This window comes from Megalops cyprinoides, chromosome 7 (genome assembly GCF_013368585.1).
Source record: "Megalops cyprinoides isolate fMegCyp1 chromosome 7, fMegCyp1.pri, whole genome shotgun sequence".
NCBI lineage: Eukaryota > Metazoa > Chordata > Actinopteri > Elopiformes > Megalopidae > Megalops > Megalops cyprinoides.
The window spans coordinates 2,578,024-2,598,255 of record NC_050589.1 but is presented as its reverse complement, the minus strand read 5'-3'; the positions used below and the strand labels follow the sequence as shown (position 1 = coordinate 2,598,255).

Sequence of the window (20,232 nt, the reverse complement as noted above, 5' to 3'; positions counted from 1 at the left end):
TGAACAGTTTAATCAATTAAATCTTTTTGTTGGTTTTCTATTCAGAGGAGGCGGCGATGCAATGAATTAAAAGAAGTGGAGTGTGTGTTTGCGTCGCACGCCTTTTCTTGCGATTGGTCGAGAGGCCCGTGGCTATACCCCTTCTTCCCCTCATGAATAAAAGAAAGGCCTCAGAGCCTATCGGCGCGCGCGGCACCCCCCTCCTACACCGTGCGCCAAAGTTGTCCACTTAAACTACTCCCAACCTCCAAGCAGACTTTGCCATCAAAAACTACCAGACCTTTTAGTAAAACACTGCGAAGAATTAAATAACCTTTGCCCACGTCTACTTGTGAGTGCTAGTTTCACCCCCCTCCCTTCACACACACACACACACACACACACACACCCGCACACGCACACACACACATCAGCACCCAGTTCTCAGCATTCTGTAGTTTACTCATCCTCCCCGTCGCACAACTTGAGAAGTACTTCATTTTTTCTCGTTCTATGGGAGTGTAGCTTTCACCAATTTGTCTGGCTGGATCTACGTTTTTATTCTTTTTTCACTTTTGTTTTTTAAAACGGAAGACGCCACAATATTTTGTCGTCGACAAAGCCAATATCGTCACCAAGTCTGGACTTGTTTGCTCCATTTAGAAATTGGCTTTATTTTGTGCCTGCTCGGGTTTTGACAGTGTAGAATGGCTACTTTACCAGGAACAGTACCTCGAATGATGCGACCAGCGCCAGGCCAGAACTATCCCCGCACTGGATTTCCTTTGGAAGGTAGGTTATCTTTAAATATGTGTAAGTGTCTTTATGTCGGAGAAGTGAACAAAACGGGGGGCAACCAAAAATTGCATTATAGTGCAGTATAATTTCAAGCGATTTTTATTCGTTCGGCGTCATTGTAAAATAGTTCCCCACAGTGTGTAAAATAGAATAGAACAGATATTAATTATGTATTTTCACTAAATTGAATTTGATTCCCAGGCGTGAACTAGGGTAACTAGCATACTTCTATGGTCATGTTTTTCATGAATCACCCAAATTAAGAGTGAAAATTCATTCTCACCCAAATTTGTAATCCCGTTCTCCTGTATATAGAACATACACATTAATACCCGTCATCATGCACGAGAGTTTATGTTTTAAATTTAATTTCTGTACGTAATTACATTTAATCAGCTAGGCAACTTAAAATGGAATGAATAAATGATAAATAACTCACGGGAAGTGCTTCTGTCGTATCCAGTAACCAAAGTAGTATATGAATATCAAATAAGTAACTCCATGTTTTCGAAACAACGAAGTTCAACCATTAAATCAGCGATTTTGTAAGCGTTTGGATTATAAGAACGCTCAAGGGAAAATCAGAATTGTGTATAAAATTTCTAAGCACATACACTCCTCCGAAAATTTGCATTTATTAATCGTTTATTCCATGAGAGCCATTCCCAGGCAGAGAATGTTCGTGCGCAAGTGGTTCAGATAAAATGGCAAAAAACCACGAAGCTTGCAAGTCACACAAGCCTCGGGATTTGCTCAAGTGTCCGGGTGTAGCAAATGAAAGTAAAATACACAGCAAAGCGATGTCTCAAAGGATTACATCAATATTTGTACAACATGACTATGAATAATCAGGGCGGGAAGTGTTACAATCTTTAGAGCCTCTTGAATACAAAATTGGCCACTTAAGTGCTATCTCGCGCTAATGATACATCCTGAAAAACGCTCGCCAAGTTGACTGTAAATTAGCCGGGCATGCTTCTTATTTTTTGTAAAACGGTTGCTAACTAAGGCATATCTCCGGAGTTTAGGGAAAGACCGCATTTAGGAAAGACAGCGGGTTTTACATTAATTTAAAATTAACTGTCTTTTGCGTTAATCTGAGTTAAATGTTATTTTTAAAATGTTAACTCACTGAATGAGTTTTAGACGCGTGCACGTGACAGCAATCGCACGGGCCTTTATGAAACCTTGCTTGTTAGTAGTAGTATTAATAGACGTATTAGTAGTAGCTGCAACTTGAGTATTAATATTAACTTATTTATTTATAAAATGACTATGTGTAGAACTAATTGAACTTACTGTTTCCCTCTGACCGGGAATACTTTGGTCTCTTAGGCCGATTACATTTACATCATGAACACATCAATTTTTGTGCAACGTGTTTTCATAGGACATGTTAACTAAAAATATATGGCCTATATATACTGTGCATTGGCCTGTGAAAATTATATTGTCTCTGCGATTCTCATTGGTGGAAAACATCAGCTCTTTCCGTTAAACGTGTTACAATGGGAAGACCCTGCACATTCAAATCAAGAAAACCCAGCTTTGCTATGTAAGTTACGCTTTCGAAAGTTTATTAACCACATAAACGCACCTGTAATAAGATATTTATTTTTCCTCTTTTGATGCGTTTGCAAACGATATATTCTATGTACAGTCAAATATATTAATATTGTTTGTTCCTTTTTAAGTAAAAAGTACATGTCAGTGTTTGATGGCTGGACTGAAAATGTTTTATTGTGGTACAGTGTCAACACCTCTGGGTCAAGGTCGGGTGAATCAGCTCGGTGGAGTGTTCATCAATGGAAGGCCGCTGCCGAATCATATTCGACACAAGATAGTAGAGATGGCACACCATGGCATCCGACCCTGCGTGATCTCGCGACAGCTTCGAGTTTCCCACGGTTGTGTGTCCAAAATTCTTTGTCGGTACCAAGAGACAGGTTCGATCCGTCCTGGAGCAATAGGTGGAAGCAAACCCAGGGTGAGTGCAAGAAACGTTTAAGACGAGAAGGATGTCTGCCTCGAAAATGTCATTAGCATGCGCCCAGGCCTAGATTGTTAGTATTTCGTTTTCAAGACAGCAGAGTGGAGTTTGATTAAAACAAACAATAATCGCGGCTCTTCTGTCAGCAATAAAATATGCATGCAGCATACAGCTGTAGCTGATTGCGGTAGATTCCTCTTAGTGTAACCCCATAAATGCATAAACTAACTTTTTATCCTATCGACATATTTTGTATACATAGATTGTCACATTACTACAGATATTGAATTACATTATTAATTAAAAGTAGTATATATAATTAATCCTAGCTCAAGTAGCTATTATATATTATTATATTATATACTATGATAACTGTTATATTGTATACATATGTAGTTATTTTAGCTACGTTTAGTTTAGATTTTGTTTACTCATACACTTGTGGCATCAATAAGTTATTTTTGAGTTATTAACAATTATTCCGTTCCAGTTGTTTCATGACATTTCCTTGTATTTCTGTACTGGATGTAGCAAATTTAATATTTCTGTTTATATGTTTCCTATGAGGACGTAAAATATCCTCCCTAAAAGAAAAATAATCTCGTCAAAATTTAGGCATGAAACGCTGATGGCACGTGCGCATGACGCGTCTCAGGGAAGCTCATAACCACCACCACATTCAGTAAATGACCCCTTAGCGAATTAGATTCTATGTCCATTCGTACTTTAAAAAGGATAATTGTGTTAATTAAATTGCCATTCATTTTAGGTTAAAAGTTGTCTCTCTTTTTCTCTCTTTCCTTTTTTTTCCTCTGGCGCGCACTTTCGGGCTGCGTAACTTAACTTTCAAAGCAGGTAGCAACGCCCGACGTGGAAAAGAGGATCGAGGAGTACAAGCGCGAAAACCCCGGTATGTTCAGCTGGGAGATCCGCGACAAGCTGCTGAAGGACGGAGTGTGTGACAGAAGCACAGTTCCTTCAGGTGAGGCCTCAGCCGGTAAGCAACTTTTCTTTTCTACCACGACCGTTTAGATGGGAAGATGTCGGTTTCAATGGCGATACGGGTATCGGCAGACACAATTGCATAGGCGTACCGCACATTTTACTACATGTAACACTGAAGAGCGTTAAATGTAATTTTGTTTATTCATTTATTTAATCATGCAACCATCCCGTCATAGCAGATCTGGGCATTCATTGTAAATAATGTAAATGTGCATATGACGTCATTTAACTGCGTGAACATTGACAACTTACTATACTAATATAGACATTAACATGCTACAGCTATCACCATATAATAATAATGATAATAATAATAATAATAATAATAATAATAATAAATACACTTTGTCTTATGTTTACACCTGCCATGTGAACATGCAAAATAGAGTTTACCGTTTGAATAACAGAATAATAAAAATGTTCAAGATTAAGTATCAGATGAAGATGTCAACTGATATAATTTTCTGTGTTTTTTTCAGTGAGCTCTATCAGCCGGGTTCTGAGAGCCCGCTTTGGCAAGAAAGACGATGAAGATGATTGTGATAAAAAGGACGAAGACGGAGAGAAGAAAACCAAACATAGCATCGACGGGATACTGGGCGATAAAGGTAATAAACTGGGTCTATATGTGATTTGTCCATCTTCAAAATCGGAACTACGCTGGAGCGTTTTATTATTATGTCCTACGGCCTACTTTAGCTTTTGGGTGTCTTGGTTGCGCTAGGTTATTGTTAATGTGTAAAAATGAAAGCGATTGCATTGTCATATGCCTATCGTAATTATGTTATTTCGGTATATTTAAAACATATTCATTTGACCGTTTTAAAGGAAACCGTCATTCTTTAAAACCAAACATGTGGCCGTCATTTACCACTGATCGTGTGTATTTTACCTGAGGAAAAAAAACTATGATGCTTCAACCTACATGTTGACCAATTTTATGTTAATGAAATGTGTGCACCTGACTACTTTCGTTATGGCTCTTTAGCAAATCTGGGTGATTTTTCTTGCTGTTTAGCTTTTAGCCAGTCGGCCTAGTTACTCAATTATTTATACGAGCCTTGACGGAAGGTATTTGGGACTAGTAAATTAATTTGCACAACGGACTCCTCTCGCGGTCTTTAAATGGTCCCTTGAAACGTCTGCTGACAGTTGACCGATTTGACAATCAATATCAATTACAGCAACGAGGCTACAGCGGAAGTCTGCTTTTCAGCATTAAGAGCCCTCTCTCTCTCTCTCTCTCTCTCTCTCTCTCTCTCTCTCTCTCTCTCTCTCTCTCTCACCCCCTCTCTCTCTCTCTCTTTCTCTCATAGTCCCGAGATTGTCCCTGAAAATAATTTTAACCATTCCATGTCACCTTATTTTTCATTTATGGACGATAGATTATATTACTTTGCGCATAGGCCTCTGTTGGTGGTATACGGTGATGCTGATCATTTGAATATATTTTTCAATATTCTCTGTATATAATATTATAGTGGCCGATGGACACACGTGTGTGTGTGTGTGTGTGAGTGAGTGAGTGAGTGGGTGTTTCTGCTATTGTAGAATACATTTCAAACTGTTTTGAGTGTTTTATTTATTCTGCCTATTTCTTTTGCATTATACGCGTTATTTACCCTGAGCTCTGAACGGCTATGCATTGTTTCTCCGGCGCCTTGCTTATAGGAAAGACCCCGCTCTCCAGTCGTAATATAATAGATCCTGTTTTTTAAAGAGACAAAAGTTCCCAAATAAGATGATCAAACATTTTGTGTATAGGGTTTAAATAAACGTACATAAAAGCCTTTCTCTGCCGAGACTCCGTCTTTCTCCAAACTTGAAGATGAACTTCAGTCGCAAAAGGCTTCTACTCCATTGAAGCTTTTAAGAGCAAAGATGCCGAGGTACAAAGGCAAAAACTAAAAAGAAGAGCAGCCAAAGAGGAATGGGCCTGTCCATTCTCATTCAAAAACCAGCAAAGAAAGAGGAAAAAAACTTTGGACAAAAGGCCAAGAAGGGAACTAAAGGGAGATGAATTATTCAATACACCCCGCTGGTAGATAGTTTTGTAATATTATAGAATCGTCTGTTGGAATAGAATAAGCGTTGGAGGGTGCAAAATGTTTCATTATTGTTTGGAAATGGCCACTGCTCATTTTGAAATCGCGCTATTGTGTGTGCTAAGTGTGATTTTTTTTGGCGTGTATGGTATCAATTTATTTGGAAAAATAAATGTTTAAAAAATTGCACTTTGAGTTTTTTAAATAGTTACATAGAAAAAGTAAAAACGTGGGTGCGTTGTGTGTACGCGAGTGTTTTCTCGTAAAAATAGCGGTTGCAAGTCGCTTGCACTGAGTGTTTCAGGTTTTAAATGCGTTGTTGCACAGTAGTAGGCCTTTAACGTCTCCGCCATGCTTCTGTTTTACGACGTAAATATGTATGTAGATATTATAAGGACGCTGAGTACAGAGTTTGATGCTGTGTTTAGTTTCATTTTGTCTTCACTTTCGTTAAGAAGAATAATTTGTGATGAAATACAGTGCGGTAGTGAATGGATGCGGCTGAATTCACGGCCACGCACACCACAGGAGTGTATGAGGTATACGATATAAATCATGGATATGCTCAATATCGTGATCTTTAACTAGCAATATGTAAGCCCAAGCCGAGCACACCTAAATTGTAATAATTTTAAAAACCCAGTCTTCGTTCTGAGCTCAAAACATTAAAACCACAATGATTATCTTTCACAAAGCAGCGTTTCATTCGTAGCAGTGTGTGCTCAGAGTCACATACGTGTTTATTTATTTGGAATACTGCGTCTAACATCATAACAGAATTGTCAGACAAACTTCCTGTCTAATTTCTGCCCACATTTTTGGCTTTTATGGCGACATGTTAAAACCAGGATGCTAAATGCCCTCTTTTTTAATTCTTAAAAAGATTCGTCTTTGCGCCTGTTTCATTCTATCATCCGGCTGGCATTTAATAATGTTAAGACTTATTAGAGTTAGTAATGAAAACGGTGTCGGTTGAATGGGCGGCTGTGTTGGAGAGGGGTGTAATAGCTTGCAGGCATGGTAAGAAATGTATTTATCCCCAATCAGCCCTCACTCTCTGGGTTTCAAGCACAAACGTTATGTTGAAGGGTTTTAAGGCAGATTAAATTGAGCCTTTTATTTCTTTTCACTTTCATCTCTAAACGGCTCACTCTGGCTAGCCCCGGGCACAAATTCATGAGATTTTAGGTTTCTTTTATAGTTGTTAAGATTTTATTTATTTATTTATTTATTTCTATTTTATTTTTGGATTGCATTAGGAACTCTGACTCTGACATGCTCACTAGAATCTGAAGTGATGAGAAAACACCAATCACTTTTAAGTTTAAGATATAATTTATAGAATACAAGCGAAGTGCCAGTTGTATATTAGATGGAATATACGGGGGTGGTTTCGGGAAGGGAGGGGGCATTTAGATTTGATGTCTGCACTCACCAAAAATAATTGATGCTGTCCATTGAGGTTTTATTTTGGATGCTTGTCTTAAAATAAATGACAAAATATGAAAAGCCCAGTACAAGCCGAAATAGCAAATGGAACTGTTATTTTTTAGTCATGTTATGAATGACTTTCTTTCAAGCCTCTGAGCGTTCATTAATGACAAAAAGAAAGCCTGGAATTAAGCGTGGTCGCGCAATTGAACAGAAAAATCCCATTGTATGATTATCGCTTTCTAATATTTTCATACCATGTTCTGTCAAACCAGTTAAGTCTTAAGCTTACAAACGTGCTCTTGGAGTTTCTTGTAGATGCCGAGAAACCATTGCGTTATTTCCACCCTATAAAAACGCTCCTTATGAGAAAATATGATAGAAATCACAACCTCGAAAACGAAAGATGTTATTTTATGTCAAGGGTGGCAATATGTAAAATAAAGAGAATAGCTAACTCTCAGATATTAGCATCGAAACGAATGAAAAAGAAAATGGCTAAACGCATGGCCAGTTCAACAGCGACTTGTCGCCGATTGTTACGTGGTTTCGCAAGACAACAATTATACCTGGCTAGAGGTGCAACGCTGACATTTTTAGGAATGCGACACCTGCCCCACTCAATGGTAAATTGCTGAGACCGCGTTTGCTGAAACCTGCCAAGTAATTAGAACTGAGATCGGAGGAAAGAGAAAGACACCATAGGAAAGACACGTTTGGCTTCACACCTGGAGGGGTATTGTTTGCGAAAAGGAGGGACTGAAAGGAGGGGTATCAGTCAATTCATCAAGTACAATCTGCATTGATTAAACCAACAAGCTGCCTTCTGCAAATAGATGTGGGATAGAAGGAGGCGATGGACACTTCAGCAAATCGACGGATTACCTGAGGTTCTCAATCTAATCAAACAGAGGCCAGGCGGGATTTGCGAATGTTGTGAGTGGGATCAGGAGAAATAATAGGGGCCAGTGGATAGATAATGGGGTGTCAGGCAATCCCAGGCTTCGGGGACGGTTTCGCCGTGCATATTCAATTAAAAGGACCTCGCTGTTGGGACATATGTCACAAAAAATAAGAGTAGAGAAAATAATTGCAATAACAAATTTGCAGCCCTGCAACAATTATCCAATCAAACAGGGGGTATTGTTTTTTGCAGACGTATTTGTGTAAATAAATTGTTACTGATTTGTTCATGTTTTGAGAAGGAATGTAAGGTACAATAAAGAAAGTCCACGCCAAACATTACGGTGGCCGTGAATTAGGACCAGGGAGCTGGGAAAAAATCCCAGCAAAATTAAAATAAAAAGATACGAAATGCAGGTGCAAATGCGTTCTCACGTGAACACATGCGCACGCATCCACACACCTCTCTCACACACGCACACGCTCGCACACACACATGCACACACAACGGTGTATATTTGTAGCAAAATGAAATTTAAATTTAGAAGTCTAAACTAAGCTTCGTTGAAAGAAAAGGACGAGGGGATGAGGCGAGAGACCACTTCAAACAAATCCATCTGGAATGGTGAGAGAGAGAGATTTAGTGAAAGTATGGGGAAGTTATTTAGCTATTAATAACATTTTTTCCTCAGGCATCGAGAGTCACTCCATCTGCACTTTCTCGCAGCTATTTGGCTGGGTTGAAATTGAGGGAGACCCAAATGTTGGGGAGAGATAACACAATCATCACAGACTCGGTCCTGTGCTCTGCATCACTGCATTAAACTCGGATTAACCTCCCCTTTCCCCCCTCGCCGCCTCTCTCCAAATTTCATTGGAATTTACATGGGAGGATTTTTTAAAGAACATATAGAGAGCAAAGACTCGAAGCTTTAAGGCACGAAGGAATATAATAAAAACCCTTTCAGTATTGGCCGTTATTATTATTATTATTAATAATAACAATAATAATAATAATAATAATAACGTATATTATTATGTTATGATTATAATTGTTGTTGTTTTAACAGGTTTGTATCTTGTAGTTAAACCCATATGAGATAGATAACGATATTTTCTGGCCTGAGTTTCAGGGCGCAATAACTGTTTAATTGGAGGTCAACGAACCACACCATCTAAATTCTGCTGACGAATAAAGCTCTGTAAAACGTTTCCAGGCTAACAGCATTATATGTAATTAAATACTACTGTTGATGTATGTGAAAGGAATACTGTTTTGAAAGGTTTTGGAAATGAGCAGTGAGAATAAGACCGTCAAGACGAACTCCATTACGCAAAATCCTGATAAACCTAGTGACGTAATTCCTGGAACAAATCAAATTAACCAAACCAGCAACAAATGACCGTAATTTAGAATTTAAAAGGCTTTGTTAAACAAGTTCCAGCTTTTTAAGGGAAATAATAATAAGATATTAATTTATCCTGTATACTTCTGAATACATTTTAGGACAGAAAAGGACGAAATTAAACACGGAAATAATGTTAAAGTCGCCATTCTCCCCGTTTAAGCGTCCAAGGTTTAAGAACCAAAATAATTCATTTCTAATTTATGCTAAATCACTTGTGTCTAAGCCTGCTTCCTTGACACGAAGCAATTTTCATATGTGTTAATTTAATACGGGGTCATGCTTTACATGCTTTTTTAAACCAACCAATCTTGTATTGGACCCATCGTAAACCCTTGTTGTTCCTTGGAAGCGCTTAATATATTTCAAGAGAAGTCACTTGCCTTCCCCTAACATCCATTCGGTTATAATTAAGCAATATATAGTTTACCATGATGGACGTTGTTTTATGTCTGATGTCTCATATTTATATAATCTGGGGCAAGTCCAGAGCCTTCTTTCAAGGGGGAGGTGAAGAACGCGGGACTAGGGAATCTCTGTAGTTGACGGATTAAATTTCCTACTGGACCTGCAGGATCGTGACAATAATGATATGTCAACTAATGCCAATTTATAAAGACATTAGTCATCTTGAGAGAGCAGAAGTCTGGAGTAAGCCGCTTCTTCGCAGGGAATATTAATGCGCAATTATTTCCAAAGGCTTGGATGACCTGTGAACCCAAGGCAGACCCTGCAGTTGTCACAAGAGGGATTTTGGTGTGTGTTTCAGAGTTTTTTTTTTTAAGGGAAGGAAGAAAAAATAGAAAGTAGGTGAGGAAAAGTAGAGGCGGCTAGAGGAAATTGAGAGGCTTATAGTCTTTGATCCTTGGGTGCTTTTGCTTATCAGAAACATTTGTGGTGACACCACCACAATGGGAGTTCATCATATTACAGACTGCCAGTGCTGCTTTCAAGCCTGCCTGTCTATTAATTAAAGCATTTCTTGCCATGTGGGACAGGCTCTATCTGCGCACACATATTACTTACCAGAATGGTTTTCGGATCTCTAGTGGTTTTTTTCTAAAAGGGACAATCTCCCTTTTTGGGCTACTTAGGGAAAATTCAAAAGTCTACTGTAGAAGACATGGGGATTTTTTCTTCATGTATAAAGGCAAGTTCATAATCCTTTCCTGCTCAATAACTTTAAAGGATTTATTTCTCCCACATTTAAAGGTGTAGGATCTTGCAGTGTTTCAGGGGCCGACTGCAGGCCTTGCGCCGCGTGCCTGTATGAACATTTCTGTTTTGCAAGGCACGCGTCCGTGCTTTCGTTCATCTGAAGTTTAGACTAATTTATACATGTTGTTGTATTTAATAATTGAACATGGGAAGCACATTTAGGATGCCCATATTAGAAATTAATATAGACAGCAAGGCTTCTGTGCGCAATTCCTTAAAATGTCGCCGTGACTCGCACCGTGCAACAAGGTGGGGGGCGTCCTAGTAGTTCTTAGGAACAAAACGAACAAACGACAAGGAAACTCCTGCTGACACCAATAAAAGTACTGGCCTCCAGGCATCCCATATTGCCCCACAAAAGTGTTTTTGATGGTGGACCCCACCACCATTTCTGTGCTGTATGTTGCCACGCTTAAAATGGGAAAAAGGCAAGGAACTCTCGTTGACCCTGACTGAATACGGAGGCGTCTGTTTCAATTGCTGATATGAGTGCATGTGAAATGTTTACCGTCGCCATCGTACTATCACATCCTCAAATAAATAAATGCTCTGATTCGTCCGGTATTGTATTACGAATATACTCGTTAAAATAATTTATTCAAGGTCGCACAAATACTTATTCGTCAATTAAGTGAACTGACCTAATAGAAATTACAAAATAGATGTAATCTTCCTTCCTCATTAAACATTGGTAAATTGTAATAGTCATGGAAATGACAACGTGCTATTAGTTATTGTAATGCTTACAGTTGTGGCGTCGATAATTTGGCAGGTTTATCTTCGCAATTTAGGACAACATCAAAGTACTTTAACTGATAGCATGTGAATGTTTTATTAATCGAAGCATAAATTAGTACCCTGTCATCTTGACATATGCTGTCTGCCACGTGTCCACTTAGTGTGCCAAGTCTGGTTTGTGGTTCTGTGCTTGTGACAATTTAAAAACTGAGAACATATTATATACATCTGGCTTTATATAATCAGAATACACGTTTTATTGTTAAAAACATTTAATGGCTGACTAAATTCGATATATTTTACACAGCTTTTTATGTCGGCCTATTGGTAGTGCTTTGTCATTGATAAAAGGGGGTAATTTTAAACTAACAGCCAACATAGTAGTAGCTACAATGTTTTTTGAAGTTGTCGAACAGCTAGCAGATTTTAGGAAAATTACGACGTAATTCAAGCACTTTTATTTCACAAACAATGCCAGCGCCGCGGTGCAGAAAGTTTCGATCAATGATTACAAAATAAATACAAGTTTGACTTAAGCCTGTGATCTACTTTCGCATTTCACTGCCGGACTGAAAAAAAAAAAAAACCGTTTCATCCAAGCTATTTTTATCCGGTTGAGTGGGCTACTTGTTGATTTTGCTTTGTGGTAGAGCTCCCTTTCTCACTGCACCAATGGTCACTTTAGGAATACAAACATATTTAAAGAGGAAAGTAACTAAACTGGAAAGGAGCGGTGAATGGAAGAATAGTTGCCCACCCGTTTGCCACGGAGTGTTCAGTAGCCTTTCCTTAATCCCGCTTTCATTTTTACCGACAAATGCCAAGAATCTTTATCTGTCTGGCGACCCAATGGGAGACTGATTAGACAACAAAAGAGAATCATTACACAAAAGCAGAACTGGGCAAGACGAAGTTCAGAGCGGCCATAAGCCCCGGACATGAGACTGCAGTCTTCAGACAAAGCTCCGTCCTAAAGAAAATGTTAACCCATGGGTCAACTGTATGCAGGCAGTGAAATCATTAGTTCGTCATTCACAAATGGGAGTGTTGTTTGAAAAATGTACAAACAAACGCAGGGTAAGGGGGAGCCTTGGGCCGGACACCAAGGAAGCAGTACAACGCTCCTCGACATTTTTGGCCAGGATTGCCATATGGCATGTACACAGGCGACGTTTGCATTGTCCTTCCATGGTCTTGAGAATCTGGATGTTTGCGTTTAAAATGTCACAAAACTGAATTAATGAATGAACGAATTTTTAATCTGGGAGGAAAGTTTATCATGCCGGTTATGTCGGCCTGTTTCCCAACTACATTAATTTGTGACACCTGTGTTTTGTTGATTACATATACGGTTGGAACGCTTAGGGGGGCGCGGGTATGTATCATGTTGAAAATCTAGTAAAACCTGTCGAATTTTGTTTAACATATCTGGTTTCTCTGATTCTGAGTGTAGAAACACAAAATTATGGGATTCTAAAGGTAAATGCTGGAGAATTTTCTGAATACTCATTTAGTTGCCCTGTAAACAACAAATCATTTTACAATTGTGGAAGTACGTAATACAGAATCATCATTGACATGTGTCCTGATTTGTGGTTAATAACAACAAGGGTAAGAATAACACAAAAGAATAAAATAATATAAATTGTGTGCTTGTTTTAAAAGCAGATAATGTCATAGATGAAATTAATAACACTACCAGGATCCGTTTAGAGATGTCATTTATGGTGTAATGGCTTGTAAATGGGTATTACGGTAGGCCTACATGCATTAATAGTCCTTCTTATGTACTGTACATCACATTTTACACTTGTTTAAACTTGAACTAGCGAACGTTTGAACTTGCCCTGATATGGTAACGTGATTTTCAGCAACTTGATCAAATTTGACTAAGATCTTGGGGAGAAGTAACGATTCCAATAAGAACTGAAATGTTTTAATCGCTTGCTTCGTTTAGCCCCACGTTTCTCCACTCAAAACGTCCGTTTTGTCCGGCAGGCTACCTGTCACTTCTTGAAGCAATGCAACGATTGACTCAGTAGTCGACGCGTAAAGAGCCTCGGGTGACCTGTTTCCAGCTGAAATTTGTTGCATCAAACTTTGACATCGCCCGGGGCAATAGCACTGAAAGATGTGCGGTAAACGCGGAAATCGTGTCAAATTTTAGAGGAATGTTGACTGTGCTAATGTCAGTCCTTGCGAGTGTTGCAGTTCCCCCTTTTCGTTTTCCTCTCTTTTTTCGGTTAACTTGCTATTTTGTGCATGACTGGGTTATTAGACACCGCTGTGTGGAGATTTGACCGGGTCTCCTGGGGTCTAGATGCCTTCTATAAATCCAACTCATTTTGGTTTCCTATGTAATTCATCCGGGGAACCCGGGGAGATGGCTCTAGGTGGACAAGATGTCGAAAACCCTTTCATCCTTCATTGTAATAGTGGGTCCCATAACAAACTCACTTTGGCTTTCTGTGCGTGCGTTTATGTATATACCAATTCCTTCAGCTCCTTTAGCTCAAATTTTCCAAAGCACTACAAATTGAAGTATTAATACGCATGTCCCAGCCATGTTTAAAAGCTGTTCCTAACTTTTTCACACGGTATCATATCCAGGTGTCACTTGTGAAAGTCTCCCACAATTACACGTCATTGATTGTAATAGGCCTGTATAAAAATGGGACCACAGTGTATGAATGGTTTTAATAAGGCACAAAATACTGTATTTGGGAGAAAAGTTAATGCAGATCTGAGAAGATGGTTAACCTGTATAAACGTGAATTTCTTAGAATCAGTCGTAAATGTATGAGCGGGATAGGTATAACAAACAGCGGAAGTGAAATAAACCCTGTCTCATGATTCCGAGACCATTGTTAGTGCTAATGCTAATACTAAAAAATTAATATTGCTGAGTTGTGCTATCTAGTGTGTATGTGATTGTTACAGCAAATAAGGAAATGATTGCATGTGCTTGCATGCAGCCAGAATAAGTGATAAGATTAGCACCCTGGTCAAAGTAATGGACTCAGGTACCGCCTCATAACCTGGTCTGTGGATATAGGGTGTTTATGATATAGGATGTTGTTTATGAAGCTAACTTTGGAAAGTAAGTGCTGCCACTTTGGTGAACGAAATGGGTGCGTCCGTATATGTGTATGCAAGAGCAATTATAATAATTCAAAGAAGTTGAAAAAAAATCCAAACAAATTGGGATATATGATAATTGCCTACTATTCTTAAAATTGCGACCTTGCCTATTTTCGGCTTGCGGCTTGTATCGCTACCTATAACTACAAACTTCGTTAAAACTCGGTTAAGTTCGTTTCCCCCGGTTTACAACCCAGTCTCAGTGGTCCTTTATCCCACTGGCTTGTTTAATATCTAGACCTCAGGGGTGTGAATATTTTTTTTTATTCTGATTGCAAATAACCGACAGATTAGCACCAGCGGCTCTCAGGAGAGAGAACAATGGAGAATCCCGGGTTGCGGTAAAATTGGAAGGAGAGCCCCTAGTCACCTTTGAACATAGTTCAGCAAGTCAGTTTGCATGACTTAACCCAACTCTCTAACCCGTCGTTCGTCACACATAAGAGAGGAAAGGCAATGTAACCGCATTCCACAGAATTATCGCAACCTAAGAGTAAATGTCAGGTCAGTTTCAGGAAACTTGGGAGATTGATAAAATCATATTATTTCAGCTACTGCGTGAAGCAAAAAATATTAGCCTACATTAATATGCAGGGGTATGTAATTCTTACATGGATGTTTTACATTATGACCTGTATTAGGTGACAGCATGAAACCGACTGCACACCAGTGACGGAGTAAAAGTAAATACATTTAATCCTGACTTCATTTAAATATATTCTGTGTGATATGGTACAAATCATGCATTTCAGAATTTTAGGGATCACATGCATCATTTTTAGATGAAAAAAACATTGTTACATAAAACAAACTGGATAATCTGCGAAGTTTCACCTATATATACGTTGCAGAAAGATGTATCAAATGTTTCTTTTTTACGATCAGACATAATATATAGTATAAATGGATATTCGGCCTAGGCCTACAAGCATAGATCACACATAGGCCCGCGTTCTGTCAATACATGTGGGTATGGTAAACCTAAATCTAAATTAAATTTGTTTTGAAATATGATTTTTAAATATTTGTCAACGTTTTAGATTGAATTAAATGCATAGCCTGCTTTACGAACTTAATATGGGCTACTAAAGCACCAACATACAATACATTAAAGTACGTGGGTTTATGAAACTCTCTGCCCAACAACTCTAAAACACGTTCAACAGTAGTAAACTCAAATGACCTTAAAAAACCCTGAGATATCGTTTTGATTGAAGTCTTAAAAGTAGCGCCATGTTATAGGGGACTGTCTTTGTTATAAAAGACGCTAAATCTCTCCCGTTTGTGCCGGCTACGCCAGTTTTTGGCGTCCCTAGTTTTTCCATAGAACGTTCAATTGAGTCTAAAACAGTAGGTGACAGGGGGAAGCTATCCAGGGATCTCCAGACGAATCTGACTCGGAAATCATAACTTGACCAGCCTTTCCCTGACTCGTTGAACTTGTCAGATCAAATTAGCGCATTTAAACGCCGATCAGGCTTGCAGGGGAACAGTAGGTGGTGGGGATAGCGCCTGTCTGTGCAGCTTTCGATGCTGAGGGAGGAGGAGGCGGTGTGTTGGAGGTTGGAGTAAAAGCAGCTGGCGCGAGAAAAGACCACTCCGCGTGCGTTTGCTACTTTGGCATGATCACTTCCCACCCCTATGGGTAAAACGCTGGAGCCCCAGCTCGAAATGTGGCAGTCCGGTCTAATTGGGTATGAAATTAATTAAAATAGACATCTATTAAGGGCTTTAAAGTTTTGCTAACATTTTCACACTGTTTAAAGGTATAACAGTGGATTAATGGCTTACTGCCAATATTCAGATTTATTACATTTATATAATTTGTGCTGCCTGTCTAACGGGTGTCAGAAAATCTTAAAATACTAAAAAAAAAAGAGAGAAAGAATTGACCCTACTTATTTACTTCAGTGCAGTGGTGGCTGTATTCTTTAAACTTCCTGGCCAAATATGGCAATTAATGGTGCTCAGAATAAACTGTAATTTGCCTCTGACTTCCCCAGTGCTAGTGCAAACTTCACCTCATGCATATTTCTTGTAAAATTAATTGTGACACATGTTTGTAAAACTGCAAAAACTCATAAACAAGGACCATCTGGTAGAGAAACAGTGATGTGTATGAATGTGTTGTTGTTTTTTTTTAATGAGATATTGTTGATTTTGAATCCTCTTCTCTTTGTTTGCCTTTAAGAATAGTGAAAATTCAGTTGTTCTTTTTTCTTTTGCTTTTTTTAAAGGTGTTTTTGTTCTTTTAATGGAATGCCTTTTTTCTTGTGTCAGGCATAAGAGTGCATTCTGAGGTCTGACAGCCCACTCTCTCTCCTGACAGACAAATGGTCACTTAAAAAAAAGTGAAAGGAGTAAAGCGGGGAATAGAGACCCTTCTGTTATTTTGCTTCTAGAGACTCGCTGCATCGGCCATTCAGGGTAGCTGATGAACTCCTCCAAAAAGTTTATTAAGAGGATGAAAACAATAAGAACTAAAGCCTTTAGGCAACTGGGCAGACAGTTTATAAACTAGCAACCATTGTGCCTCAAAGGCAGATGCATGAATACCTTTGAATAGACTCCTTCAAACTGACACGATCAAGCTAGACAACAGCATGTTAAAGGGAAGGGGGTTCTCTTGTGCAGCGCAGATCTGTATTTTTTTGCATTAATGTACATCTGCAGTGGGAGGGGTCCGGGGCTGGATGCCCTGTGCCTCAGCCTGGACCGTGGCTATAGGTCGGTAGGGTTTGTTTGAAGTGGTTGGTTGCTTCCCAACCGCACTCGGCAGCAGGTGTCACAGCTCAGAGGAAAAATACGGTAATCTACATTAACGTTCCCTTCATGATAAAGAACATGGTCTACACCTCTTTCATGTTACAAATGAGCATTTTTGTGTATTTTTTTTTCTTCTGAGAAGAAGGGCATAAAATTATTTTTTATTTGTATATCAGAATTGATTGGCTAGTGTTCTTTGTTAAATAATCAACCAAACCAAAGTTCATAAGATAGGTAGGTAGTGCAAAGGTTCAGAAGATTCATTCATTAATGGAGGAGAATCCTGAAGGCAACATTTCATGATTGCCGCTGAATGTTAAATGATCTGCAGGTTTTCAATATGTTACAGTCTCATGTATGAGGTGCTAGTTTTTTAGATTTCCTCTGAGCACACTCGTGCAGTCAATAAAAAAAATAGATATTGACTCTGTTTTTACAGTGTCATCAGTGTAATTTGTAGATATTTTTCACCTTCGTAAGATTCAGTTAGCATGGACTGAAGACAATATGTGAATAGTGACAAAAGGAAGAAAGATGGAATTCCCTTTTCTAAAGAATAAGAGTCCCCCAACCCCCAACCCCCCACCCCCAACTCCACCCGACTCGCCTCCTGAGGCATCGTCATGGGGAGGCCTGTGATTTGTGACCCCTGCTAACCCACGCTTCGTCCTCCTAAAGAGGGGCACTCCCAGGAGGGGTGACCCAGGACAGGTTGGGATCACAGACTGTGGTGCGCACAGCACAGACCAGCCACCCCTGGCCCAATCCGGCAGGTGTCAACATTAGCAACACAATCGGCTCCCTGAGCCATATTCCAGCCAGGCAGTTAACCAAAGCAATGTGAGGCGGGCTGAAGAAGGGGACAATAAGGGGAATAGGAGAGAGGGGGCCAGATTAGGGGGAGATTACGCTCCAAGGCAGCTATTAGAAGGGATGAGGCCTTTTTAGACAAAAAAGAAGAAGCAGAAGAAGAAGAAAAGATCAATACTTTGTTAGTTTACCAAGCGGAGACAGGCTTGCCCAAAGTATTTATTTTCTCCTTTCTCTCCATGTGTCTCAGATGTTTGCTATTTGTATTGGCAGTCCAATGGGCACTCCTGCAGTCATTTTATACTGGCACTAAGGCATATTTCTTTTCTCATCCAACAATCTGTTAATTAGCGCCTGGCTCAGTGTATGACACATTCATTCATGGCTTTTGTACAGTAATGAATCTGAAGTGGAGAGCTTTTTTTGTCTGTGGTTTGTTACTGAAGGAATTTGTCAAGGTCATTGAAGGGAATGACAGCACACAAAGGGTCGGCACAACTTTGGGATGACAGGCCTTTTCTTATATTAGACAAAAGTACAGTAGTAAAGCTGGAGGAGGAAATGGAAGGGGGGTGAAATGACATTCCTGTTGGCTGGCAGTCTTGAGTGGGTATCTGTCTAGACAAGAAAAAACAATTTCTTTTTGAAGAGGCATTTATTTCACTCTTACCGGTAATTCTGAACTGTTCCACAGCGAAAGACAAGTGCTCTTAGTATTGTAGATTAGTTCCTAAAGGCATTCAGTGAAACCACCAGTATGTGTTTGTTATTGTCAAAGATAAGACTACTTTAATTACACAATTCAAAGTCTGCTTTAAAAAATGTTGTTTTCTTGTCTTCTGGGCAAAATGGTGCTTAGAAGCAAATACAGCCAAAAGAAAACTTTGTGTTTCAGAAAGGAATATGTCTTTTTTGCTATTAGTATTTTGGAGTGGCAAAAATTCATTCCGTTTTTTTCTTGTGAGGAGCAGGGCAGTCGTGGAGATGATCTTTCCTTTTGTTAGCCATAGTACAGTACAAAAAAGGAAATTTATTTGGGGATCATTCCTCCCTACTGCCTGCACTGGGTAGTGTGAGCGTACATGTGAAATGCTGAAGTACCTCAACACAGATTTTAGCTAAACAATTATATGAATGTTTCAGCCCTTCAAATTTCCATCAAATTTGTATATTTGATCTTGCTGGAAATCCGAGCTGATCAAATAAATGGATGCAATTCATAATTGAGCATATACGCATGCCTTTTTATAAACGCAGCTTTTGAATGCACTCATTATAAAAAGGTTGAGGGGCTCGTGGCTGTTTTTCCGCTGTTGCTTTCCTGTTCCTCTGCTACTTTTACTGTTACTTGCTGATGTGGTGCAGGTCATTCAAGGATTGGGGCAGATCTTAGCCACAGGCCTGAAAGAAAGGCCCTTGTGAGGCAGTTTCAAACGAAACCCCCCCCCTGACCCTCGGCCACCACGCCTGTCCTAGCAGAGCAATAAACAAGTACATATTAACTACATTAATGAACTTCTGAGACAATGGCACTTTCTGCGCCAGCTACCCTGCTAAGCAGAGCCTATTAAAGGGATGGGCTGCAATAAAGTGATTCAGACTGCCCAGGGCGTCGTGATGCAATAAAACAGTTGAGTTTAAACTCAAGAGGAGGGAACCGTTCCACGCTTTTTTCTTTACACTGTCCCGAGATTGTAGTTAGGATCTGGGGGAGGGGGGGGGGGGGGGAGGACAATGGGAATGAGGGTGTAAATCTTGCATCTTAGGGTGATTGTTACCTTGCTCACATTGACATGGTCCGGGAGGCCATGTCTAAATTTGCCATGAGAGGAATGCAGAGGATAAGTGGCTAACAGTTCTCAGCAGTGGGCTCAACAGTGGGCCCTCCTGTTTGTGTTGCCTGTTCCAAAAGGCCTTATAGGTGTTCTTTAAAACTTCGTCAGCGATTCTTGCTCGCAGAGCACAATGTATTTGTATTTACACTTAGCACGAACGTGGAAAT

General features: G+C 39.5%; 1 protein-coding gene across 4 annotated transcripts in view; it reads left to right on the top strand.

Annotated features, from left to right (window-relative positions):
* Positions 1-204: 204 nt before the first annotated feature.
* pax7b (paired box 7b) overlaps positions 205-20,232 on the top strand; it is a 74,751-nt gene continuing 54,723 nt past the window's right edge. Inside the window, exons 1-4 of one of the 4 annotated variants that reach the window (XM_036532602.1) lie at positions 205-771; positions 2,529-2,764; positions 3,623-3,749; positions 4,252-4,380. In XM_036532602.1, the coding sequence (XP_036388495.1) occupies positions 687-771; positions 2,529-2,764; positions 3,623-3,749; positions 4,252-4,380 (577 nt within the window). In that variant the 5' untranslated portion in view covers positions 205-686. Of the gene's footprint in view, positions 772-2,528; positions 2,765-3,619; positions 3,765-4,251; positions 4,381-20,232 lie in introns of all 4 variants that reach the window. The other 3 variants (XM_036532600.1, XM_036532601.1, XM_036532599.1) reach the window with 3 other exon arrangements.